General features: G+C 57.3%; 14 protein-coding genes across 14 annotated transcripts in view; 11 read left to right on the forward strand and 3 right to left on the reverse strand.

Annotated features, from left to right (window-relative positions):
• Positions 1 to 39: 39 nt before the first annotated feature.
• On the forward strand, positions 40 to 192 carry SCHCODRAFT_02458821 (uncharacterized protein; the record flags this gene model as incomplete). The annotated part of the gene is made up of 1 exon (XM_050342592.1): positions 40 to 192. A coding segment is annotated over one exon (153 nt), but the record flags the coding sequence as incomplete, so codon positions are not given.
• A 423-nt stretch (positions 193 to 615) lies between these two features.
• On the forward strand, positions 616 to 1,010 carry SCHCODRAFT_01068593 (uncharacterized protein; the record flags this gene model as incomplete). Its single annotated transcript, XM_050340970.1, has 2 exons — positions 616 to 765; positions 888 to 1,010. Coding segments are annotated over 2 exons (273 nt in total), but the record flags the coding sequence as incomplete, so codon positions are not given.
• A 1,998-nt stretch (positions 1,011 to 3,008) lies between these two features.
• SCHCODRAFT_01153534 (uncharacterized protein) lies at positions 3,009 to 3,505 on the forward strand (the record flags this gene model as incomplete). Its single annotated transcript, XM_050341113.1, has 3 exons — positions 3,009 to 3,150; positions 3,218 to 3,302; positions 3,399 to 3,505. The coding sequence occupies exons 1-3, from the start codon at positions 3,121 to 3,123 to the stop codon at positions 3,503 to 3,505; spliced, it is 222 nt and encodes a 73-aa protein (XP_050200253.1). The 5' UTR covers positions 3,009 to 3,120.
• Positions 3,506 to 3,925: 420 nt separating this feature from the next.
• SCHCODRAFT_02627573 (uncharacterized protein) lies at positions 3,926 to 4,076 on the forward strand (the record flags this gene model as incomplete). Its single annotated transcript, XM_050345415.1, has 1 exon — positions 3,926 to 4,076. A coding segment is annotated over one exon (151 nt), but the record flags the coding sequence as incomplete, so codon positions are not given.
• A 675-nt stretch (positions 4,077 to 4,751) lies between these two features.
• On the reverse strand, positions 4,752 to 5,036 carry SCHCODRAFT_02478322 (uncharacterized protein; the record flags this gene model as incomplete). The annotated part of the gene is made up of 2 exons (XM_003031519.1): positions 4,752 to 4,893; positions 4,948 to 5,036. Coding segments are annotated over 2 exons (231 nt in total), but the record flags the coding sequence as incomplete, so codon positions are not given.
• Positions 5,037 to 5,372: 336 nt separating this feature from the next.
• SCHCODRAFT_02305469 (uncharacterized protein) lies at positions 5,373 to 7,462 on the forward strand. Its single transcript, XM_003031944.2, has 4 exons — positions 5,373 to 5,466; positions 5,532 to 6,169; positions 6,230 to 7,026; positions 7,096 to 7,462. Exons 1-4 carry the CDS (start codon positions 5,460 to 5,462, stop codon positions 7,415 to 7,417), a joined length of 1,764 nt encoding a protein of 587 aa, XP_003031990.2. The 5' UTR covers positions 5,373 to 5,459; the 3' UTR covers positions 7,418 to 7,462.
• A 151-nt stretch (positions 7,463 to 7,613) lies between these two features.
• Positions 7,614 to 8,279, forward strand: SCHCODRAFT_02503759 (uncharacterized protein; the record flags this gene model as incomplete). Its single annotated transcript, XM_050343147.1, has 3 exons — positions 7,614 to 7,760; positions 7,820 to 7,991; positions 8,050 to 8,279. Coding segments are annotated over 3 exons (549 nt in total), but the record flags the coding sequence as incomplete, so codon positions are not given.
• A 1,117-nt stretch (positions 8,280 to 9,396) lies between these two features.
• On the forward strand, positions 9,397 to 10,065 carry SCHCODRAFT_02503975 (uncharacterized protein; the record flags this gene model as incomplete). The annotated part of the gene is made up of 1 exon (XM_050343150.1): positions 9,397 to 10,065. The coding sequence occupies one exon, from the start codon at positions 9,397 to 9,399 to the stop codon at positions 10,063 to 10,065; it is 669 nt and encodes a 222-aa protein (XP_050200256.1).
• A 44-nt stretch (positions 10,066 to 10,109) lies between these two features.
• SCHCODRAFT_02502284 (uncharacterized protein) lies at positions 10,110 to 12,107 on the forward strand (the record flags this gene model as incomplete). Its single annotated transcript, XM_050343128.1, has 6 exons — positions 10,110 to 10,256; positions 10,774 to 10,916; positions 10,972 to 11,255; positions 11,470 to 11,615; positions 11,671 to 11,842; positions 11,893 to 12,107. The coding sequence occupies 6 exons, from the start codon at positions 10,110 to 10,112 to the stop codon at positions 12,105 to 12,107; spliced, it is 1,107 nt and encodes a 368-aa protein (XP_050200257.1).
• Positions 12,108 to 12,358: 251 nt separating this feature from the next.
• On the forward strand, positions 12,359 to 14,204 carry SCHCODRAFT_02543454 (Aldo/keto reductase). The gene is made up of 7 exons (XM_050343620.1): positions 12,359 to 12,809; positions 12,863 to 12,898; positions 12,953 to 13,035; positions 13,091 to 13,160; positions 13,211 to 13,630; positions 13,681 to 14,027; positions 14,076 to 14,204. The coding sequence occupies exons 1-7, from the start codon at positions 12,747 to 12,749 to the stop codon at positions 14,107 to 14,109; spliced, it is 1,053 nt and encodes a 350-aa protein (XP_050200258.1). The 5' UTR covers positions 12,359 to 12,746; the 3' UTR covers positions 14,110 to 14,204.
• A 178-nt stretch (positions 14,205 to 14,382) lies between these two features.
• Positions 14,383 to 16,891, forward strand: SCHCODRAFT_02627585 (acyltransferase ChoActase/COT/CPT). Its single transcript, XM_050345416.1, has 7 exons — positions 14,383 to 14,732; positions 14,783 to 15,035; positions 15,085 to 15,424; positions 15,486 to 16,017; positions 16,073 to 16,266; positions 16,317 to 16,602; positions 16,650 to 16,891. The coding sequence occupies exons 1-7, from the start codon at positions 14,615 to 14,617 to the stop codon at positions 16,811 to 16,813; spliced, it is 1,887 nt and encodes a 628-aa protein (XP_050200259.1). The 5' UTR covers positions 14,383 to 14,614; the 3' UTR covers positions 16,814 to 16,891.
• A 235-nt stretch (positions 16,892 to 17,126) lies between these two features.
• On the forward strand, positions 17,127 to 20,506 carry SCHCODRAFT_02579912 (uncharacterized protein; the record flags this gene model as incomplete). The annotated part of the gene is made up of 1 exon (XM_003031941.3): positions 17,127 to 20,506. The coding sequence occupies exon 1, from the start codon at positions 17,627 to 17,629 to the stop codon at positions 20,504 to 20,506; it is 2,880 nt and encodes a 959-aa protein (XP_003031987.1). The 5' UTR covers positions 17,127 to 17,626.
• An 895-nt stretch (positions 20,507 to 21,401) lies between these two features.
• On the reverse strand, positions 21,402 to 22,128 carry SCHCODRAFT_02504022 (uncharacterized protein; the record flags this gene model as incomplete). Its single annotated transcript, XM_003031518.2, has 3 exons — positions 21,402 to 21,764; positions 21,812 to 22,057; positions 22,105 to 22,128. 3 exons carry the CDS (start codon positions 22,126 to 22,128, stop codon positions 21,402 to 21,404), a joined length of 633 nt encoding a protein of 210 aa, XP_003031564.1.
• Positions 22,129 to 22,748: 620 nt separating this feature from the next.
• Positions 22,749 to 23,560, reverse strand: part of SCHCODRAFT_02503168 (uncharacterized protein) — a gene marked incomplete at both ends in the record, with an annotated part of 1,465 nt that continues 653 nt past the window's right edge. The window contains 2 exons of the mRNA XM_050343144.1: positions 22,749 to 22,894; positions 22,949 to 23,558. Of these exons, the coding sequence (XP_050200260.1) occupies positions 22,749 to 22,894; positions 22,949 to 23,558 (756 nt within the window). The remainder of the gene's footprint in view (positions 22,895 to 22,948; positions 23,559 to 23,560) is intronic.

Raw genomic sequence — 23,560 nt, forward strand, 5'->3', positions numbered from 1 at the left:
CTGTTTACTGACTTGTTACTCAGCATCGGCGCAGATGCTATGATTCACTTGCTCACTGACACGTCCATCTTCGTTTCATTACCGAACGGATGCCTTTGTCAAATGAGTGGGGTGCCCGTTGTGAACCTTCGACCGGCCGCGCCAGCGCCAACTGCTGAAGTCGAGCCCACTCGTCAGCATGGAGAGAAGCGTGCATTGAACGGCGGCGCTGCTTCCGCGCGACCGACGAAGAAGTTGAAGACCTACGACAGCGCAGGGAGCTCGCGTTCTGGCCAGGATAAGAAAGCCAACGATGGAGTAGTGTGAGTGCTATCTGTTTTGCTTGTCTCTCAACGACACACTGACAAGAGATGCGACAGGATCCCTCCGTCTCAGATCAACATCATGCGCGCGCGGCTCTTCTACGCCCGCCCGGCCATGGCACCAAAGTCGAACCGCATAGTTGTCGGATTGCCTCCTAGGCGTAAGTATTCACCTTCGAGTCTTGCGCCCCTTCGATGCCGACACCCTTCCTTGCTGGCTCTCTCCATTACTGGCTCCCCTTCAATGCTGACTCCCCTTCACCCAGACATCCTCAACCTCATCAAACCCACCTACATACGTACCGCATCCGTCGACGTCGACTACCGCGTGCAGTTCACCGCGGCGCGCAAGCTCGCGAAATACGTCTTCCCGCGGCAGTATGGGTTGGCGCACCCTTTTCAACACACGAAGGGCAATGTCCAGCAGCTGCCGGACTTTTCAGATAGGGAAGCGGAGATTGAGGTGAGTTAGGGGATGGTTATATTCATGCAGAGGAATGGTCATTCTGGCGAAGACGACTTTCCATCAATATTCGCGAAGAGGAAAGGCCATTTTCGTGAAGAAATTGTTAATCAGCCCGATAGGCCCTTGGTCCCTGTAAGACGCCAAAGAGGTTGAAGGAAGCGCTTTGTCTGCTTGAGAAGTTGATTTGGCGCCATGGCAAGTGCAGGTACCTGCCGTTGCGCGACAAGGTGTGCCCAACGAAGGTGAATCGTTCCCCTTCCATCACGTAGCCTGCCGCTGAGCGCACGTAGGTGCCAAAACGAGAAGGCGGCTCCCAGCTCGATAGCTCCGTCATTCTTGTGCGTAGGCCCCCATCCGTCAGCAGGAGCGCGCTGACGATCCCACAGGAAATGATGTCCGAGCACTCCATTATCATGTCCCAGATGTCAGCCGGATATACCTCGACGGATAGTAATGGGCGTCCCGTTCAACCTCTTGGACTTACGCAGGCCGAGCGCTACGCGCAGGCCAAGCCGAAGTTCACCGAGTTTGAGTGTAGTTATGAGGAGGTGAGTATGTCATTACTATTCTTCGAATCGAATATGAGCTAACCTACCCAGGTGTACCGCTACGCATCGCTCATCACGCGCACCGTCATTCCTAAGGGCTTCTGGGGTACTGCAGACAATATGAAGCTTGTTCTACGACGTGAGTAGCTCTCCCTCCGCCTGCATGTATGGTCCACACCTGCATGCATGGCCCACACCTGCATTCCCTCACTGACCATCGCTTAACAGACGTCAAGGAATTCATCTCCTGCCGCCGCTACGAGACTTTTAGCCTTCACCACCTCCTCCAGGGCTTCAGCACCTCCGCGTGCGACTGGCTGGGCCCTGTCAACCCCAAAGCGACCCGTGTATCCGAGTCGGACATGCGCAAGCGGCGCGAGCTGATGGAGGAGTTTGTGTTTTGGTATTTCGATGGGTTTTTGGTGCCGTTGCTGAAGGTGCGTGTTTGGTCGATCGTTGGTCTCGGTGGTGCGTGGGTAGGTGGTGCATGGTTAGGTGGTGCATGTTTGGGTGGCGTGTTTCTAGGTGGCGTGGGCTGGGGCGAGCGATGCAGACGAATGAGATGTGCGATGCAGCTGCATGATGTCTGACGCCTCACAGACAACCTTCTACATAACCGAGTCCTCCGCCTTCCGCAATCGCGTCCTGTACTTCCGACAGGATGACTGGCAGACGCTGTGCGCGCCCCTGGTCGACCGGCTCACCGCGAGCACATTCCAACGCCTGAGCGATGTACGTGCGCGTATGCTATCGTTATGTATGCTTCATTGACACTCATCGTTCAGCCCGACGCCAAAGAGCTCCTCCGCCAACGCCGTCTCGGGTTCTCCTTCGTCCGCCTCCTGCCCAAAGAGACCGGCGTCCGGCCCATCGTCAACCTGCGCCGAAGGGCGACGCGGCAGGGCGGCGAGCGGTCGATCAATCAGGTTTTGCAGGCGGCGTTCCAGATTTTGACGTATGAGAAGGTGAGTGGTGGATGGCAGACTCTGTTTGCGTGCGACGATTGGTGAAGGGGAGGGAAAAGGAGGAAGAAAGCAACCGACTGACCTAACGATAGAAAGCACACCTGGAGAACCTGGGCGCGTCGGTGTTCAGCAATACGGAGGTCTATGCGAAGTTAAAGGCGTTCAAGGAGGCCTTGCCGAGGGGCGGGGATGGGAAGCTGTACGTCGATAGCTCTTGAGGATGCGCCCGAACGTTGTTGACTATGGCATTCTCGCCATAGCCCGAAGCTTTACTTCGTCAAGGTCGACGTGCAGGCATGCTTCGATACAATCGACCAGCAGCGATTGCTAGCAATTCTGCGCGAGGTTATCAGTGAGGCAAGTACTTCACTCACCGTCTCTCGTCTCGACCTTGCCCTGCTTCTTGTCCATCGGCGTATTTACTCTTCCTCGCTCCTCATTCACAGGACCGCTACATGACCCAGCGTCACGGCCAGGTCCACCGTGCCGCAGGCAAGATCCGGCGCACGTACGTGAAGCGCGCAATCCCGGAGGACCAGCACCCGGACTTTATCGAATATGCGCGCGAGCTTGCCAGCGCGATGCGAAGTGCGGTATTTTCAGATCAGGTGAGAGTGTTATTGTTGAATACAGTATAACTATAACCATTTGCCCGTTCCCAGGTCACCTACCCCCACCACCAGCGCGAGGAAATCCTACAACTCCTCGAAGAACACATCACGGAGAACATCGTCAAGATCGGGCAGACGTACTACAAACAGACCGTCGGCATCCCGCAGGGCTCGGTTTTGTCTGCGCTGCTCTGCTCGTTCTTCTATGGGGATCTGGAGAAGAGGAGGATGCCGGAGTTGGCGAGGGACGCGGGGAGTGTGAGTGGGGAGCATTTGTGCTCTGTCGTTCTGGTCTGCGCCGAGGATTCTGACGGCACTTACCCAGCTTCTCCTCCGCCTCATCGACGACTATTTGCTGGTGACGACGAGTCGGGCGCGCGCGGTCGCGTTCTTGGATATGATGCACGCGGGTGAGTTCGACGAGCCTCCTTCCCGCTCCCGTAGGCTGCCTGTCATGATTGATTGCCCCTCGCTCGAGAATCATGCTAACTGTACCCCCTACTCAGGCCACCCCGACTATGGATGCTTCATCGCGCGGGAGAAGACGCTCACGAATTTCGACTATGACGAGCAGGTAATGAACGTGATACCGTCGGGCCAGAGAGGTGGGTAATCACTTCGTTCGCGCGATTGCTGCCCAGAGAATGAGGGCATCGCACTCAAGCGGGCGTGTTGGAGGGGGAGGTGATATATTTGCTGACCGCACTTGTCAGACTTTCCCTGGTGCGGCTACATGATCGACATGAAGAGCCTGACGATATCGGTCGACTATACGAGGTATAAGGACAAGGGTAAGTCGATGTTGTCGACGTCGTGATGCCATACTGCATGCCTTGACGGCAAGAAACAAACACCTCCAAGAGCACAAAACTGACCACACGACCCAGATATTGAAAACTCGCTCACCGTCGACAGAGGGCGGAAGCCAGGCGCTGGGTTCGTGGGGAAGATGCTGCTGTGAGTGGTCTTGTTCTTTCATCAATCCCCCCTCTCCTCCCGCTTACCCCACGACCACATACTCACAACCCCTCGCAGCCAAGCCCGCGCGCGCAGCCACCCCATCTACTGCGACCCCGCGCTCAACACGCCGCACGGCGTGCACGTGAACGTGTATCAGAACTTCGTGCTCTGCGCGATGAAGATGTGCGCGTATGTGAGGGAGTATGGGGGGGGATTGAGGGGGAATAGTGGGAAGGTGGTGTTGGGTGAGTGAGGTTGGTTCAGGCTTGGGGATGGGAGGAAGACGAGGCGATGGATGTGACCGTGCATCATAATAACCATCCTTCAGACACCATCCACAAGACCGTCGCGTATGCATATGCATCGCTACGCGGGCAGCTCAGAAAGACGGACGCTGGCGAAGCATGGCTGAAGAAGGCGACCGTGACGTGGTGAGTAGCGCATTTTCTAGTATATTCTTCCAAAACTAATGTTTCCCTCAGGCTCGGCCTGCACGCCTTCAGCACGGTCCTCGCGCGCAAGCCGCGGGATTACGTACTCGTCCGAAAGGCGCTGAATAGCGAGTTGAGAGCAGCGCGGTACCGGCGGTATGACCGTCGACTCCGGAATGTGGTGCATGAGGGGTTGTTGGGGATGGCGAGTATTCCGTTTTGAGTATGTGCTTCGGGTGTTACGTGCGTATAGGCGGATTGAACATCTAAGTTATGCATCGAAGGGGGATGTTATTCCATCCATAGTCATTAGTGAGCCGGGATAGCATGATTAGGGTGTACAATGTACATGGGGGATATGGTACAGGATGAGTAAGAGGCGACCTGCAGACGAGAGTCAGGGTCTAACTCCAACACAAACCTGGGAGGACGTACCGAGGGCAGCCAACCTACGGGCTACCGCAGCTTCTTGCCGTCCGTCTTGTCCAGAAGGTCCTTCGCCTCGTTGATTTTACTCGCAATGTATGGCGAGCCGCCGCGGTCAGGATGGTTTGCAAGCATGATGTGCCTGTGCGCATCCTTCAAGCGCAAGGGGACGGTATTGTTGTCCCTGCGTCTTCCGTCAGCATACTTCTTCCCCAATGCAAAACAACATAGAACGCACTTGAGCCCAAGAATCTGCAGCGCCTCCTTGCGGTCCATCCGGGCCTTGAAGCCTCCCTTGACCCACTGCTCCGCACCCTTCTGCGCCCCTCGTCTGAGGACGGCGCGGCCGACGAGAGCAGCTGCCGCGGCGCCGCCTCCGATGAGAAATATTGACTCCATGGCTGAGTGGGTATGGTCTTTCAGAAAGATGTGACTTCGGAGAGGGAGAACGGGATGATCGCGGAAGGAAAGAGCGAAGCGGTCCCGTGACTCGGGATTTTTTGGTCTTGACCTCGACGTGCTGGCGACGAGCTCGAAATATCAGTCAAAATGCACTGAACAGACCTGCTGAATGACTTACAGAACGATTCTTGAGCTCGAAAGAGAGCTTTGAGTGGACGATGAGCCAGCTTTGAGTTGTTTGTTGGACCTTTGACGCGTGTAGCCGTGATTTGCACTTTCGTCTTGCGCCACGACCGCCTGGGTCACAGCACAAGCAGACGTCCGGGAGAAGCTAGTATATAGGACACCATGGAAGGTACGCCTCCTACCTACAATACCCTCGCGCTGCCATGTCCTCTGACACCGTTCCATCCTCCCCAGCCTTTCCGGACACCTTCCCCCTTCTCCAGGACCTGTACGGGGGCGTCGATCTCGACGTCCGTGTCGTCCAACGCCATTACAAGTCTGCTGGGAGAGCTCTTCAAGACTTCAAGACTGCCGTAGGAGACGCCCCCCTCGGGCTCGCCACAATTAACCGGCAGCCCGGCCACCCTGTTGTGCTCGCCCTCGCAAGTGACACCCAAGTCCTCGTACTTAAGCTCGGGTCCGGACAGCCCATGGCGTCTCATGTGACGGTGAGGATGCTACGTGATATACTAGGCAGCTACCGCCGCATCTTCGTCTTCGGCGGGGACGAGCTCGCTCTCGGCTTGCACGAGCATCTAGGCATCCACGTCGGCAACATGATAGACCTCCTAGGTGTAGCCTGCGCGCACGAGGAGCGGCACACGCTAACGACGTATCTCGAGGCACTTGGCGGCGAGGGACTGTCGAACGACGCGGGCGAGCGTATCTTGAATAAGGATGTGGCCGGTGGCATGATGAGAGTCAGTGGCTCGGGGAACGTCCGTGACGTTGCTCTCGAGGCCTGGGCAGCAGGCTATGCGGGGCGCTTGCGCTCAATGCAGATAAAGATTTACGGGCTGCAGCGCATTGACACAGTCAATTTGGAGCCCTCGGTGAGTGTGCTCGCTCCTGTGCAACCTCCCTCCCCGCACCACTGACACTTCCCCCTCCAGCTCCTGTCTGCGCTATACAAGCTCGACCACGACCAGCGCCGCCGCCAGGCCGTCCGCCCCACTCGCGTCACTAACGAGATCGCCGAGGCCGTCGTCGGGAAGGAGAATGGCCACCTCCAGGTCGTCTCCGCGCGCTACAAGACCCGCGTCACGCGCACGAGCCGCGACCAGCACATCGAGGTCACGCACTCTGTTGGCGGTAGCGACATCACCCTCAAGGGACGCGCGACGAAGATTGACGGCCGAAGTGCGACGATTGCGTGCCAGTCCGACAAGCTGAGGACTGGAGGCAAGAACGATGCAGGCAAGAGCGCAGACCAACTCAGCGTCCAACTTACCACCGTCGGCCGCGAGTCCAGCACCGTCGCCGAGCGGATGCGCGCCTCCATCGTCCACCTCGCGCTCCGGCATCAGGCCGACCTCTTCGACCAGCCCTTCTTCTGCGCCATGTTCCTTCCCGAGGAAGACACATGGGATGAAGACGCGCCCATGCGTCCCTCGCTCCCCATCCGCTTCGCGAAAGAGGATGCCCTGAACGACAGCCAGCGCAACGCGTTGCAGAGGATCCTCAGCGGTGCCAATGAGGACCGGCTGGTGCTGGTGCAGGGCCCACCCGGCACGGGGAAGACGACGGTGATCGCGGGCGCGGTGGAGAGTATCGTGCGCGGAGATAGCAAGCGGACGATCTGGCTGGTGGCGCAGAGCAATGTGGCGGTGAAGAATATGGCGGAGAAGTTGGCGGACGTAGGCTTTCGGGAGTTCAAAGTGCTGGTGTCGAAGGATTTTCATCATGAGTGGTGAGTTTTGTCCTTCTTTTTCGTGTACCGTCGTCTGGTCTCGAGACAGTTGTTGACTTCTCCATGTAGGCACGAGCACCTCTACGAGAAGATCGAGCACCGGCTCATTCGCTCGGACGGCTTTCCCGAGACGCCCAACGAGGCCGCCCGCCTCCTCGGGGACGCCCGTGTCGTCCTCTGCACCCTTAGCGCCCTCGCCGTCGACCGCCTCCAGTCCGTCACGCACGTCGTGCCCCCGCAGATGATGCTTGTCGACGAAGCTAGCCAGATCGAGGTCGGCGACCTGCTGCCCATGCTGCACCTTCATCGCAATCGGCTGGAGAAGGTGGTATTCATTGGGGATGATAGGCAGTGTGAGTGGGTCTTTCGGATGATGAGTGCTTTCGGATGATGAGTGCTGTGGGGGAAGTCAGTGAGGCTGACGCATGGTGTTCTTCTGCAGTGCCGCCACACGGCGGGGATGATCTGAGGGGGCTGCAGAGTGTGTTTGAGCTGCCGCATTTGAGGTCAGGGACGGTTTTTCTGGATGTGCAATGTAGGTTTGCTGCCTGAATGAACATATATGGTAGTTGACAACTGCCGCAGACCGCATGCCGACGTTCCTCGGCGACTTCATCTCACAGTATGTCTATGACGGCCAGTTACTATCCGAGCACCGCAACAAGAGCGCGGACTGCTGCCGCTTCGTCGACGTCGCTGAGGGGAAGGAGACCCGCGCGGGCATGAGCTGGAGGGTAATGTGAACCCCTGCGAGCGCGATAGATATTTGACTGACCGGCCGCCTCATCCGTAGAATGACAAAGAGATACCTGCAGTCGTGACGCTGGCACGCGAGCTCAAGCGTAGCGGCAAGATGTTCCGCGTCATCACACCCTACGACGCGCAGCGCGGGGCTATTGAGGCGGCGCTCAAGCATGCAGAGCTACCTTGGGAGGATACGGTCTTCAATGTGGATTCTTTTCAGGGTTCGTGTTCGCTAGCCTGGCTATTGCTTGAGTGACTGACTGACCAACCCCCGGATAGGCAACGAATGCGCCCACATCATCATCTCGCTCGTCCGCGCTGAACGCATGGGCTTCCTCGCGCAACAACGGCGGGTCAATGTCATGCTGACACGGTGCAAGGATAGTATGGTGATTGTGACGAATAGGAAGTTCTTAGAGGGTGCTGGGGCGTCCTCACTGGTTGGAGAGCTAGCGCGGGTGTGCGGCGACGACGCTTGGATGGAGTTACCGACGTGCGCTGGCATGTAGTGGAGTGGTCCAAGATGAGACAGACCCATGGACTATGCATGACTTATGGACTTCGTACGCATGAATATGTTTGTTTGGAAAGAAAAGTACAACCGTGACAGCCTCACGTGCCTTTCTGTGACATGTGTAACAGTGTCCACTGTCCAGCGACAAACATCCCAATTCCTGTTCCCACCAGCGCTTGACGATGAGCTCGAGACGGTGATCTGAATGCAAGGAGCTAACCAGCTAGAGGGTCTTTCCAACGACGCGTGCGTGTGACGAATAAGTCCTGAGTTGACGGCCAGGTCAGGTTCAGCATTGTGCAGCCGTGATCTGCGCTTTCGTCTTGCGCTACCTATGTGCAGGCCATAGCACAGTCATGAGCCCCCCAGATGTCTCGTATATAGACCACTACTCAAGGTGCGCTTTCGACCTGTTGTCTCCCCGCGCCGCGATGTCTCCTGACCATGATCCCCTCCCCAGCATTTCGGGACACCTTCCCACTTCATCAGGATCTGGATCTCGATGTCGGTGATTACCGTACATACAGATTGGCCACAAGGGCCATACAAGGGCTCAGACAGGCGCTCGGAGAACCACCTGTCGGGTTCGCCACCTCCGAAGGTGTCGCTTCCTTCGCGACGCCGCTACATACTCCCCTCGATCTACCGCCCTTAGCCAGCACTCCGTACTGCTCGCGCGTACTAGTACGCTCGATATACCCAATTCTTTGGTTGATTTCGGTCATCCTGGGAATCAGCTCTACTCACTTTTAGAAGCAGGATCAAAAGGCCTCATAAACTCGCGAAAGGCTCTCGCTCCCGCCCCCTTGGGCGTCCTTATACTCTTCACTTCCCGCGATACACGTCTTCATGCAGAAGATCACCAGCAGCCTGCAATGAAATAACACCGCCGCTTCGTAACTGCGACGCCCCACCGAATCCTAGTACACGTACGCGCGGAACGCTACTCCCGCACATCCTGGGCTAGCTTCTCTATGCCTGCCCTAGGCACGTCAGTGATCCTATTGAGTACCCCGCCTTCCTCACAAACGCCTCATTAAGCGCGCATGTATGCCTCATAAGCACCAGGGTGCTGGGGCTCAGGTTCTCCTTTTTGCCCGCCGCCCGCCATCATGCCGTCCACGAAAAAGCATACAGCGGAATCTTCGCTGAAGCAGGACCTCTTTCCCTCTTATGGCGCCAACATCCCGGTCACAGAATGCCCCGGGTGGTCGACAAGGCACCTCTGGGCGTTCATGAAGACACTCAGGTCCGGCTCCTCGATTGGCGCCGCCGTCCTACAGAAGAACGACTATGTGGTCGCCCTCGCCCTCGCCTCTGTCGACCGCGTACTCATCGTCAAGAAACCAGAGGGCTGTAAAGATGGACCTGTTCTACCTCTGTTCCAAAAGCTGGAGTCCGCCCTCTTCTCGCAAGGACGCCGCGTCTTCGTGCTTGACGGAGACAAGTTCGCTCTTATCATCCACCATGACCTGAACATCCGAATAGGAAACTGCGTCGATCTCCTCTCCGTGTCCGGCGGGGATAGGGCTCTCAAATGGTCTTACGTGGCGGCTCTTGGAGGCAACGGGGTTGTCAACGTCGACGCGGTGAAGAGGATGATGTCGAGAATTCGAGGCAAGCAGAAGATGGAGGATATAGCGCTACAAGCCTGGGCAACAGCGTACGCAGGACAGTTACCCTCGATGAAGACTCCCATTCAGACCGTCGAGCGTATCAACACGCATCTCTTTGAGTCTTCGGTGCGTCGTTCCTCAGTGCCCGTTCGTGATGAGTCCTGACAGCAGGGCAATGCTATTAGCATCTCGAAGTCCTTTGGATCAACATGTATGATCAGGAGCGGCGAGACGCTCTCAAGCCCCTTCGAGTGCAGAATGAGATCACTTCCGCGAAGATCGGTAAGAAGAAGGGAAACCTACAAGTCGTGTCGAAGCGCTTCAAGACGCGCGTCATGAGGATGCAGGACGGGCAGGTGGGACATGCGGTCCTTGCTGTAAACCATCGCGTTAGCTCAATTCGTGCCACAGCATATCGAGATCACCCACACCGTTGACAACCGCGCAGTCACCGTCCGAGGAAAAGCCACCAAAATTGACGGACGCACTGCGACAATAACTTGTCCAGAAACCTTTCGAACGACGGGCAAGCTCGAGGTAAAGCTGACCACCGTCGGTCGCGAGGCCGGGACGATGGCCGAGCGCATGCGCACCGAGATCGTTCACTGCGCGCTGCGACGAATGGATAATTATGACCTCTTCTCCATCCCCCTCTTCCGCTCCATATACCTCTCTAGCGTCTCATGGTCTGGCGGCGATATGCCACCCGAGTACCACACGGCATGCGAGCCGACATTCACAGCCCGGCCGCTGAACCGCTCGCAAGTCGCCGCCGTCAAGCGCGTTCTTTCGCCCGCGAACGAGGACCGGGTGTGTCTTATCCAGGGCCCGCCGGGTACGGGGAAGACCACCGTCATCGCCGCCTGTGTACAGAGCATCACGAACGCGTCGCGCACGAGGACGGTCTGGCTGGTCGCGCAGAGCAACGTTGCGGTGAAGAACATGGCCGAGAAGCTCGCCGACGTCGACTTCTGGGACTTCAGGATATTGGTGTCGAAGGACTTTCATTACGATTGGTTCGTCGTTTGATACTAATTCCCTCTGCGTGGCCTAATTATCGGAGCGACGCAGGCATGAGCACCTATACCACCAGATCGAGGAACGCCTCATCCGCTCGGACATGTTCCCCGAGACTACTATAGCCGCCTCGCGGATGGTGCTGGGCGCGCGCGTCATGCTCTGCACGCTAAGCTGCCTATCCGTCGACCGCATCCAGAGCATCACCAAGGTCGTCCCACTACAGACCGTCCTCGTTGACGAGGCGTCCCAGATCGAGGTCGGCGACTTCGTCCCGATGATCCACCAGTACCGCGAGACGCTGCAGAAGATCGTGTTCATCGGGGATGACAAGCAGCGTGAGTCGTCTTCATTTCCGCTGTGGTTCTGAGTCGTCTGACCGCTCGTCTATGCCGTAGTCCCGCCGTATGGGAGTGAAGATATTAAGGGGATGCGGAGTATCTTCGAGGTGGAGCACCTGCGAGGACGGCCGGCGTTTTTGGACACACAATGTATGTGCTCTCTACAAGGACCAGCGTAGGAGCGTGTTCCATTGACGTATTTCATTGACAGATCGCATGCCGATACAATTGGGGAGCTTCATATCCAAGAACGTCTACAAGGGGAAGCTCAAGTCGCAGCACCTTATACGCACGCCCTGCATCAGCTTCATCAACGTCGTCCACGGGCAAGAGAAGAGTGTCGGAACGAGCTGGACGGTGTGTGATCGCATATCCCCGCTCGCGCCGAATATACCTAACGATACCGCTACAGAACGAGAGGGAGGTCACCACGATCGTTGCCCTCGCGAGGAAATACATGCAGGAGGGGAAAAACTTCCGCGTTATTACGCCCTACGACCCGCAACGTGGCGCTATCGAGGCAGCGCTCAAACACGCCGACCTCAAGTGGGAAGACACCGTCTTCAATGTTGATTCCTTCCAGGGTATGTCTGACTCTGGCCATGGTCCTGTAGCATGTCTGATTATTGTGCAGGCAACGAATGCGACCACATCATCGTATCCCTCGTGCGATCTGGGCACAAACTTGGCTTCCTCGCTCTACAACGGCGCGTTAATGTCATGCTCACGCGATGCAAAAAGAGCATGACGATCGTGACAAAGAGGGCCTTCATTGAGGGTGCAGGTGCATCTTCTCTCGCTGGGAAGCTAGCGGCGGCCTGCGGCTCGGGGTCCTGGAGCGATGCTTGATGGCGCGAGTTATGTATCTGCTGGCGGCGGAAGGTTATGTCGATTTTGGACCACTTTATTATGACATTATTCCATGCATCTTGAACATACCTTGTATACCTTGCCATAGACGCGCATCTACACTCTCCGTGTGTTGTAGGTGTTCGTTCAAGTCAAGTCCCGCGGCGCATCAAGTTCAACTTTCAAGCATGTGACCGTGGGACACACGTAACAAATTCGGCGTTGCCGTCCGTACGCGTCACGGTTCCTATCCTCTGCTCGCCACCATCATCTCGTCCTACGTGTTTTGTATACAGTCGTTTCATATACTACTGCTGCTTCCAGCGCGACGCGTCACTCACGGCTGTCTTTGGCCCTGGCTGGTAAAATCTGCCCCCCAAATCCGAATCGGAATCTCATCGTCCAATTGTTTCCCTCCGCCTCACATGCGGTCATACCTCTGAGGCTTCGAATACGAACGTGGAATAGGGCTGACGCGACGCTGCGGCAGCTGACTGAGAACATACGGTTGGCCATCCGTGAAGAGGCCTGGATAGGGAGGGCTTCGGATGGTATGCGTAGACTATAAAAGGGGCGCAGGACGAAGCTTGAACAACAAGCGATCCTTTCCCTCTAACGCAAACTAGCTCTTCTACCAACATGTCTGCACCCGTCCAGTACGTCCAGCTCGGCAAGAGCGGCTTGCGTATCTCTGTGCCTATTGTGCGCTCTCAGTTTGTTCGTGTGTGAACGACAGACTCAGAATCCTCTTCCAGATTGGCGCCATGAGCTACGGCAACCCCAAGTGGGCGGTGAGTGGGATCTGTACCGCGTCTCAAACAAAAACTGAGCCTTCCCCCTCACAGGCTACTGACGAGTCGACTCAATGGGTTAAGGGCGAGGAAGAAGCGCTCCCTATCCTGAAGGCCGCTTGGGATCGTGGTATCAAGTAAGTTTTTGTAAATCTCCGTACATGTAGCTGACTTCTGACGCTCAATTTTCAGCACCATCGACACCAGCAACAACTACTCGAACGGTGACTCTGAGCGCATCGTCGCCAAGTTCATCGAGAAGGTAAATTATGTCTCGTACATACTCGTTTCCGCCCGCTGACCTTTTCCCAGTACCAAATCCCGCGCGAGGAGATCGTCATCGCCACCAAGTGCTGGGGCCTCGTCGGCAAGGGCGCCGACCACGACGTCCTCACCTTCCTCCAATTCCCCGAAATGAACAACCGCAAGCAGTACATTAACCAGTCCGGTCTCTCGCGCGCTGCGATCTTCTACGCCGTCGAGGAGTCCCTGAAGCGCCTCAACACCTCGTACATCGACCTCTACCAGATCCACCGCTTCGACTTCAGCACGCCGCCCGAGGAGACGATGAAGGCGCTGCACGATCTGGTGGAGGCGGGCAAGGTGCGCTACATCGGCGCGAGCTCGATGCGGTGCTGGCAGTTTGCGCTCTTGAACGAGGTCGCGGAGAAGAATGGGTGGACGAAGTTTGTGAGCATGCAGGACGAGTACTCGCTGCTTTATCGCGAAGAGGTAAGGCGACAAAAATCAAACTCGGGAGTACTGGCTGACCCTGGCTTCAGGAGCGCGAGATGCTGGCATACTGCAAGCACCACGGCATCGGCGTCATCCCGTGGTCGCCCCTCGCTGGCGGCCAGCTCGCGCGCCCGGTGGCAGCATCCGAGACTGCTCGCAGCAAGCTTTACAATTCCATTCGCCCGAAAGGCGAGGACCCGATCGAGACTGAGATCGTCAAGCGCGTCGAGGAGATTGCGAAGAAGCGCGGTTGGACGATGTCGCAGGTCTCCCTGGCGTGGGTGAAGCGCTCGGTGTCCAGCCCAATCGTCGGCATGAACGCGATCAAGCGCGTCGAGGAGAGCATCGTGAGCGGCGAGTTGACGGATGAAGAAGCCAAGTATCTCGAGGAGCCGTAAGCAAACTTCATGTTCTTTCGAGCCTCGTCTAACACCCTTCCTAGGTATCAGCCGAAGCCCGTCCGAGGACACGCTTGAGGACTATAGTCGAAGCTGCATGTTATCCTCAATGTACATACTGTATATTTGCACAAACAAATCGTGACTTTGAACATCCAAGTCGTGCATTGCAGTAACCACCCAACGGTCAATTTGCAGTGCGTGCAAATACAAGGAATGCGAGAGGCGAACTTGAAGCTCATCGAAAGAGACCCTGGTCAAGTCGAACTTCGGGGACATGGTCACGTCTGATCCGGCGACGGAGGGTTGACGGATCAGGACACTGGAAATTCCATTGTTCCTTTCCTCCATGTTCACCCGACGATTTCTGCTTCTCGGCGGGCGTCGCGGTCCTCCTCCTCATCCACTACCATCCATGAGTGCTTCGAATAATATATCTCCAGCGCCAGCTCGGTCTCTATCGTCTTCGAACCGAGCAGCTGCACCAGCCCGGCGAGCAAACAAGCGCGCGTCACTGCCGCGTCTCCCAATTCCAGACCTGCAGAAGACCGTCGACCGGTACCTGAATTCGTTAGAGCCATTCATGCTCGAGGAGGACGCGCGTGGGGGCATGTCCTACACCTCTGCTCGTACTCTGCGCGACAGATGGGCGACCGAGTTCACAGAAGGTATCGGCGCGACGCTGCAGGAGAGGCTGATCGGTGCGTTTGATTGTGGGGTTCGCTGTCATCGTCGTTGACCATGCGCATAGCACTGGACAAGGCTTCTCCCAACAACTGGCTAAACGATAACTTCTGGATAAACAAGGCCTACTTGGAAGGGCGATCGTCCTTACTCGTCAACTCCAATTGGTGGCTCGCGTTCAAGGACGATGATCTCATACCACCTGCGCAAGCTGAACAAGATGCTGAAGAAGGCGGACTTTCCGGTATAACGCCCCTGCAGATTCGGCGCGCAGCCTGGATAACGCATCGAGTACTGGACTTCCGGGAAAAGTTGGCGTTGTGCGTATGCAATTCCCTTCGATCATCCCGTCAATTGACATTGTAGCAGGCAGGAGATACATCCCGAAACCACGAAGACGGGCGTCTGGATGCAAGAGAACACCCGCAAGGTCTTCAACACAACGCGCAAGCCGGAGCCGTACTGCGACGTTGTCACCTCCACCCCCTTCCCCTCCGAAAACCCTGCCGCCCGGCGAATGATCCTCAACGTGCACAACTGGTTCTACGCTGTCGACATTTACGGCGGCCAATGCCGACCCCTCCCGCCAACGCGCGTCGAAGCCAACATACACTCCGCCGTTGCCGACGCGCACGCGCGCCGCCAAGCAGGCGAGACCGCCGTCCCCGTGGGCATCCTCAGCGCCGACAACCGCGACGAATGGACGAAGGTGATAGTACCTCCTACACGGACCGTGCCTGTAAGACTTAAGTACCCGCGCGCAACGTCAGAACCTTGCCCACTTGCTGTCGCTATCCCCTGCGAACCAGGAGACGTACGAAGCCGTCGTCGACGCTGTCATGGGGCTCAGTCTTGACACGCTGCCGACGACGCCGGTGCACCATCATCCGAACACGGACACGCCGATACCCTTCTCGTCGACGCGAATAAAGCCTATGGACGAGCACTTGCATTCGATACGCGGGACGACGCACAATGTTACAAACCGCTTCTTCGACAAGTCGTTCACGCTCATTGTCGATCCTCTCACTCGAGCCGGCGCTATCGGCGAGCACTCCCCGGTCGACGCACTCGTACCAAGCATCGTCGCTGAGTACGGAATTATCGAGGGTTGCCCATCCTTCGACGATGTCCAGCCGGAGGCCCCGTCGGGCGGCTTCCGGCGCCTTGATTGGGTCGTGGATGACGAAGTCGAACGGGCGTGCGCTCGCGCGAAGGCACACGCCGACGCGCTAATCATCGACTCCGACAATATGGTGCTGTGGTTCGAAGACTACGGGACGGACTGGATCAAGACCTCTGGTACGTCGCGTCGGCTATGTGCTTCGCTCGTCTACTAACATGTCTTTTACCCTAGCCAAACTCTCGCCCGACGCGTACATCCAGATGGTCCTCCAGCTCGCATACTACCGCACGTCCGGGGAGTTCTCGGCGACCTACGAGACGGCGCTCACGCGGATGTTCAAGCACGGGCGTACGGAGACAATACGGTCGTATACCGCTGAAGCCCGCGAGTGGGTGCTCGCGATGTGCGCGAACCCCGGGGAGCGGGTGCGTCGACTCACTCTTGAGGTCCGCGCGTAACTCACGTACGTTGGCAGAACTACGTCGCAGACCCACGCAAGCTGCGTGCGCTCCTCGACGCCGCGGTTCAAAAGCATACACGATTGACGCGCCTCGCTGCGACCGGCCAAGGTGTCGACCGGCATCTCATGGGCCTCCGTCTCATGCTCCGACCACTAAACGGCGAGAACGTCGCGCTGTTCGAGGACGTCCTCTTCGACAAGAGCCAGCAATGGAAGCTTAGCACGAGTGGCTTGAGTGCTGGGCTGCTTTTCAACGGCACTGGCTTCGGTGCCGTGTATCCTGACGGTTATGGGATCAACTGTAGGTTGCTCCTGCATCTGCTTCGGCCCGTGCTGACATGTGCCCAGATCTCGCTGCACCCGACATGATCAAGTTTGGCATCGAGTCGAAGCACTCATGTCCCACTACATCAACAGAGGGCTTCCGACTTGCTGTTATTGATGCTCTTCGAGATGTCAAGGCTCTTTGCTCTGCTGACTCACCTAATGATATCCCACATAGTCGCTTGTAATATATCCTTATTGTACTACTTATATTTCACTCTGCATCACCAAGTAAGTTGGAAATATATTGAAGCAAGGATCTGCACGTAAATGGTTGTGTAGCTAGATAGTAAGCTAGATGTTGCCCTCATCAAGGTCCTCTGTGTGGAGGACGGGGCTCGTAGGCCTCTTCGGCGAGCCCAACAAGGACTGAACAGACGCGTTTGTATTGTACTACTACCTATGCTACTTACCGAATCGTTTCCGCGAACCGCGCGTGGCGACCCCGTGACCCGGGCGCCACGCGAGGTCACGCACTGTACTTATAGTCACGACCACGAGTTCAATGATCACCTTTTTTTCTCCCTCATTCCTCACCACGAAAGCCTTGCGCTCGACGCGAGCCTCGCTACAGTCGAGAACGGTAGGCTGGCTAGGACCGCCCGCCGTAGACGCCTTGAGTAGAACACCAGGATTGCCGGTGTTCCTCGGCGTCGACTCGCCACTGGGCGACCACTCCGCGTCGACGCACGTGCCTCCGTGAGTGCACCCTCTCGGAGCCCCAGGGTCTCCACAGAGTGGACGTTAAGGGGTCTCACGGAGAAGAAGGGCCTTTTGCCCTAAACACCCAGCGCCACGCGCTCAACCGCGCGTCGTCTATAACCTTCCCTCGGCGAGGTGAGTTTCCCGATCCTAACTCGTCGTGCTTATACTTTTCCCCTCCTCCTACTCCGCCCCTTCGAGAGGAACCTGGGAGCTGGGCAGCCGTTGCTACCCTACTCTCTCCTCGTGAGTCAGTACACGAGGCGAAAGCGTTGCCGAGCGCTCCCGAGGACGGCCTCATGTCGAGCGCTAGCCGAGCAGGCGAGGAGGGCGCGCCACCCGACGTCCCGGATGACGCCGATCGCCGCTCGCTAGGCGACCCCGCCAAGGAAGAACGGGAGCATAGGCGATTCTGGGTAAACCGCGCCTTCGACGAACTGCACCTGCCGACGGTGGACGACGCCACGCGTCCCCCGCACCTCAACACGGGGCGCAAGCGACTCGACTGGATGATCAACCACCGCACCTTAAATCCGGAGGATGTCATCGATAGAGGGGTGTCAGTAGACAGGAGCTTCCAACGATTCGCTTTGCGTAGGGAATTTCTGGAGCTGGTTGATTCGGTGATCAGCTATACGCAAAAAGTTTTGGGGAATCTGGCGCCAGCGGCGGCGGCGGACCCGCACGAGAGCGGGGAGTACTGGGAGTTCGACCCGCAAGGAGTACTGCGAGGCAACCTCGCCGGCACCTCCTCGCTTCCGGACTTGAACTTCGCCTGGACTATGTTCAATCAACGGTGCGCCGCAGCGCTGGCGAAGTATCGGAAGTACCGCGCGCGGGCGGAGAGTCTGATCGCGGGCGAGACGCCACCCTCGCTCTCGCCGATCACTACGCCGGGCTCAGTCTACCGGGATCTCCCTCAGATGGGATCTCAGGAGGAGAAGCTTAAGTACCTCTGGGGCTCAGTACCCAGCTACGCGCTCAATGCCAGAGACTCACAGGCAACCTGGGACCGCGCGCGCTTCCTGAGCAAGGCTCCCGAAGAACTCGTCAGACCACCTTCGCCCTTGGTAAAGGCTTTCCCGCCGAGGCTTCCCGAACGAGACCCGCTCACTAAGTACTACGATGGGGATCAAGCCCGGGATAGGGCGTTCGGGAAGGAGTTCACTCCTTGGAGCGGAAGCCTCCCTGTGCGAGACTACGAGGAGAAGTGGAATCCCCCACCGGACGCGAAGAAAGAGAAGGGGTTGAAGTTTCAGAAGCAGTCGGACGACGACCCCTCCGCTAATCTTCAGTCCAGCAAGGCGAAGCGTAAGGAGTCCGGCTCGAAGGGCGGGCGTGAAAGGGACGCTTCAACCTCCCGAGAAGCTGTCTCGTTCTATGGCTCTCTCTCTACGAGGCGCCTCGACCTACAGGAATCCGCCTCTAGGGCGGGGGGCTCGAAGAAAAAGAGGTCGAGATCAAGGCGCTCACACAAGAAAAGGGAGTCCGAGGGAGATGGCGGCGGAAAGGATGACCGGAAGTCCGCCGCTGGACCCCCTCGCAGGCCGAGCGGGGGAGACAAGGATCCCGCGCCACACGCGGCAGAAGAGCCGGGAGACGACCCTTCAGACGGGGATGGCGATGAGGAGGACGACGAGGAGGATTCGAGCTCAGACGAGGAGGGAAGGGTGGTCGATCTCGACGAAGGAGAGGAGCTGCCGTTTCTCCCGTACGGCACGACCGCTCCCACCGTGCTAGCCAGCATCAAGCCGGACCAGCTGCCTAGCTGGGACGGGAACAAATCGACGGCTCACGAGTACTTGGCAGCCGTCTACGAGTATGCGAACAGCGGAGGGTATATGAACCAGGCAGTCGGATATTGGCTCTGGACTCGGTTGGAGAAAGGATCCGCCGTCTTCCAGTGGTACGTCACGCTGTCGCCGACTCTCAAGAGCTACATGAGGCGCAGCGCGCACAACTTCCTGGGAGTCGTCCAGAGGGATTACTTAGGACCCAAATGGATCCGGAATCTCGCGACCGAATTCCAGTTCCAGTCGTTCAGGGAGTACAAGCATCGTCATGAGTCGCCGAGCCAATTCATCTACCGGCGCATCATCGCCTCCCGGGCGCTGGCTTTCGCACCTAAGAACTCGAGGGAGGAAGTCAAGATGATCCTGAGTGTCGCTCCGCCCAGCTGGGGTATAGTGCTGGTGCCTTCCTCCATCGACAGCACGGACACCTTGACCAAGCGCGTCCTTCAATTCGAGGAAGAACTCGCGAACGCGTCTCGATCAGGGGGAGGCGACATAAAAGCGCAAGTGGCGTCAGCCCTGAAGGAGCTTGGAGTGTCGACCAGCGCGGCGACGCGCAGCAAATTCCCTTCGAGGCGCCCGGAAGGAGTCTCAGCTTTCAGCGTCGAAGCGTCAGCGGAATCAGGGGGCCCGGAGGAACGGGAAGCGCCGTCAGAGGAGGCCATCGCAAACGAAATGCTGGCGGTAGCCTACAGTGTGGTCGCCTCGAGAGAGAAGAGTAAGCCGCCGAGCAAGCCGCGATTCGCGAGGCGCGACGACGTCAAGAGCAAGAAGAAACCGCCCGCGCCGTGCAGACCATGCGGGAGTCCCTTCCACTGGAACCGGGATTGCCCGCATTGGAACGAGTACCTGGCGGAAAGGCGAGCGGAGGGCCATCTCGTCGAGGCGGAGGACTCTGACGCGGAACGAGCGTACAACGTGGCGTATTACCTCTGCGGCCAGGATTTTGAGCAGGCGGCTCGAGCCCCCACGGAGGAAGGGGACGTTTACGAGCGTAAGACCAGTCACGCAGAGGGGAAGCCGGCGTTGTATGAAGTTCGCGCGCAAAGCTTCGTATCGCGCATCGAGGAGATAGAGGACGATTATGCACAAGTTGATTTCAAGTCCGGCCATGTCATATGGACTTACCGGCCACTATGGAGCCGGCTCGCCTGCTCGCGCCGGCCAGCCGCCGCACAACCTGCAGCTCCACTTCACGTCCCTTCCCTGTTTGAGCCTTCTCATGTGGAGTCTGCGGCTTCGCGTCAGGTTGGTCGTTATGACCGTCAAGTCAGGTGTGCCCGCCGGTCGCACATGAGATGGCTACTGAGGTTTCTTATCTCGGTCACTAACCATTCTGCCTTCCTACCTTTCTTGCATAGCCCGGTGCCCGGTGCCTATTTCTGATCTTATTCCACCATCATGCGAGAAAAGCGATCACCATTGATTCAGTTATAACGGTACGTACTGTGTATACTGGCTACGTAGCTAAACCACACTGTTGGTCGGCACTGGGTTCGACAACATCCCACGCTATAACGAAGACAGTGCGCTAGCGTTGCAGCCAGCACATAACCGTCCCCTAAGCAGCTTGCGTCAGCTTGCCCAATCATACAATGTCATGGCGATACGTGCCGCGCCCTATATTCCTACGCCTTCGCCTCCTCCCTTGGCAAGGGCACTACATGCGCCCATCTCTAGCCCGTGTCTGTAGCATACACAAGGGTTCTGTGAATATGGCTGACAGTCATGAGAGCAATGAATATGGGTCAGCGCACCAGTTGACGCCCTCAAAAGGAGATACCGATCACATATGATGCGACCCGCTTGCTTGTGCGTATGAGGTGGGAAAAGGCAGGACATGTCACCTGTGGTGTGCCCTGCTTGCATGGTCAGTTCTGATTGGCGGGGAAAGCGAGAACACTCACCGCTCAGCAAGGCTCGAGCGCGTCCTCGTATGGCTCCGTATACGTCATCTCGCGGCGGTGACTAACTCGATCACCTCGCTATGCTGTCGAAGCTCTTCCTGGATAGATATATGAAGAGATGTTCAGAGTTCGGGCGATCATGTTGGCGGGGAGGACAGCAATAGATGAGAGTGAAGAACAAGAAGCCGCAGTCGATCGGCAACACGTGTGTAGATGTGATGATCACTCTGCGGGAATTGCCGCTCATACGGCGCCACCGCACTCGCACTGTCTTCGGACGCTATGGACTTTTGTCTGTGCTGGATACTACTGAGGTAGATATCACCCGGCCGATTTCACCCATATCTGAAACTTGGTCTACATATGTTTACAATTCACTCAATGTCTACTGAAACTTCGTTCTCCTGGAATTCTTGAGTCAGAGCCGCTGCGTACCCCATCGTCTCCTTGCAGTATTCCTCGGCGGCACACATGGCTGCATGTTTGGCACTCAGGACATCGATGGCCAAGTTGACATGGCGGCTATAAAAGTCCAACTCGACTTCGCATGAATGGTATGGGCAGCGAGCTTTCGTGCCGTGGGCCATGCAACGGCCTGGGGTCCCAAAAGGCAGATCGCAGTCGCAATCGCGCATCTTATGCCCGCTTTCGCAGATGCTGTGTCCACATGGCACGACGGTACCCACTGCGGGAGCACCGCATACACAGCAAGCGCCGACGTCACGCACAGCAGCACTCTGCCGACCATTAGACATGATGCATTCTGGAGGACACTGGATCATACCCAGCCATTGGAGGCATTGTCCAGTTTCGCTCGCGCTTCTAAGTACTCGCGTTTCGTCGCGACATGATCGTCCTGGTCCTTCCGACGAGCGAGCGTTGCTTGCTGAAGAGCCCCTTCGAGCTGCAGCACCCGCGCTGAGGAATCTCTGAGATCGGACTCCATTCGACTCAGTCGATGAGCGAGTATATCTCGCTCGAGTTCAGCTTCGCGTCTTTCTCTCAACGTCTGCTCCAGGTGGGCGTAAATCTTCACGAAGGCGTCAGCTCGTGGTAGACGCCGAGAAGGCGACGCACCTTGGGGAGGGGAAGGGTATTCATAATTGATGCTCGACACTCCAATGGTGCTCCTTATATTCCTCTTCAATCTGAATACCACCTGACATACGCTGCATAGCAGAGGCAACGGCGGCCACCGCTGATTGCTAAGGCATGGCAACAATCTGACGGCCGGTAACTATCACGGCGCCCGACGCATTCATTGAGCTCGCCGTCGCGCTAATGGTGTGAATCCCCTTCAGAAGATCGAGGGCAGATAGCAAGGAACAAGGCAGGCAGTTGACGTTACGTTACCATCGCAGCTCAGCTTCATCGTCCTTGATATTGCATGACCACCTACCCATATATTGCATGTTTAGAGACGGTCCGGAACTAGAGACATGGCCAGAGCATCCGCCAACTCCAGATGATAACATAGCCGCCGGCCTCGCGTCGCGCGGCAGCCGGCGACTCCGGCCCAGGTGGAGCGGGCGGAGTCCCCACTTGAGGCGGAGCCGCCGACTCACCTGTAAAGCATTGGCTCTGAATGGATGAGCCGCCCGGTGAGGTATGCTAGGGCACCAACGACTGGTAGGGACAGTGAGCGACGAGGGTCTTATGATTTCAAGGAGTAACAAAACCATAGAATCAAAAACCAATCCAGACATGGGAGATTCCTGTATTCAAACCTCCCATTCCCTCCAGTTGTAGAAGAGGGCGGTCTCATTCTCATCCATCGCCTTGTCGGGGTCTTCTTCGAACTGCTCAATCCACTCCTCTGGCCACCCGCTGGAGGGGCATTCCCCTGGAATGGGACCAACGTACATCCCTAGCATTTGGCGTTCATCAAAGGACCCTGCAAATCACCGGGGGTTGTACATACCTGGAGCGAATGAGACACGCGCGGTGACACCGATGCTTTGGGCGAGGTGAAGCAGCAGAGACCGAGCATGCGGCTTCCATTTCAGGCCTTCGTTCTCTCCATAAGGACGTCGCAAGAGACCGGAGGGATAGCGTGCTTGAGACGCCCGATGACCATCGTCCAAGTCACTGTCGGTCGCGCTGGAATCGGTGCTCTCCGAGTCACTTGCCTCGTCCTCTGCGTCGTAGATGATCAAGATGATCATGGAGCAGCGCCGTGGAAGCGCGAATGACTGCCACCATGAGAGCGTCAGGCGATCACCGCATATGCCTGTAACGTCGGCATTGTTCCCCCCTCGGTAGCCTCCTCCACGGCCCATGTCAGAGTAGAAGACGCTCATGATGAAGAATTCGAGGTGAAGTTCAGTGATGGGTGCTAACGCGTCGTTGGATAGGACGCGAATGAGGTTCTTGACGCCATCCATCTCCTGCAATCGGTCTCCGCGTCGCGTGAGCATCCGAACATGAAGCTCGCGGAGGGCAGGCAGATGCCCTTCGAAATGCAGGCCTGCGCCTTCTGTATCTGTGAGAGAGGTTTCAGTGAGACATGAGCCTGACATGATTGGTAGCCACT

The sequence above is a fragment of the Schizophyllum commune genome, assembly GCF_000143185.2.
Source record: "Schizophyllum commune H4-8 unplaced genomic scaffold SCHCOscaffold_6, whole genome shotgun sequence".
In the NCBI taxonomy this organism is placed as follows: Eukaryota; Fungi; Basidiomycota; class Agaricomycetes; order Agaricales; family Schizophyllaceae; genus Schizophyllum; species Schizophyllum commune.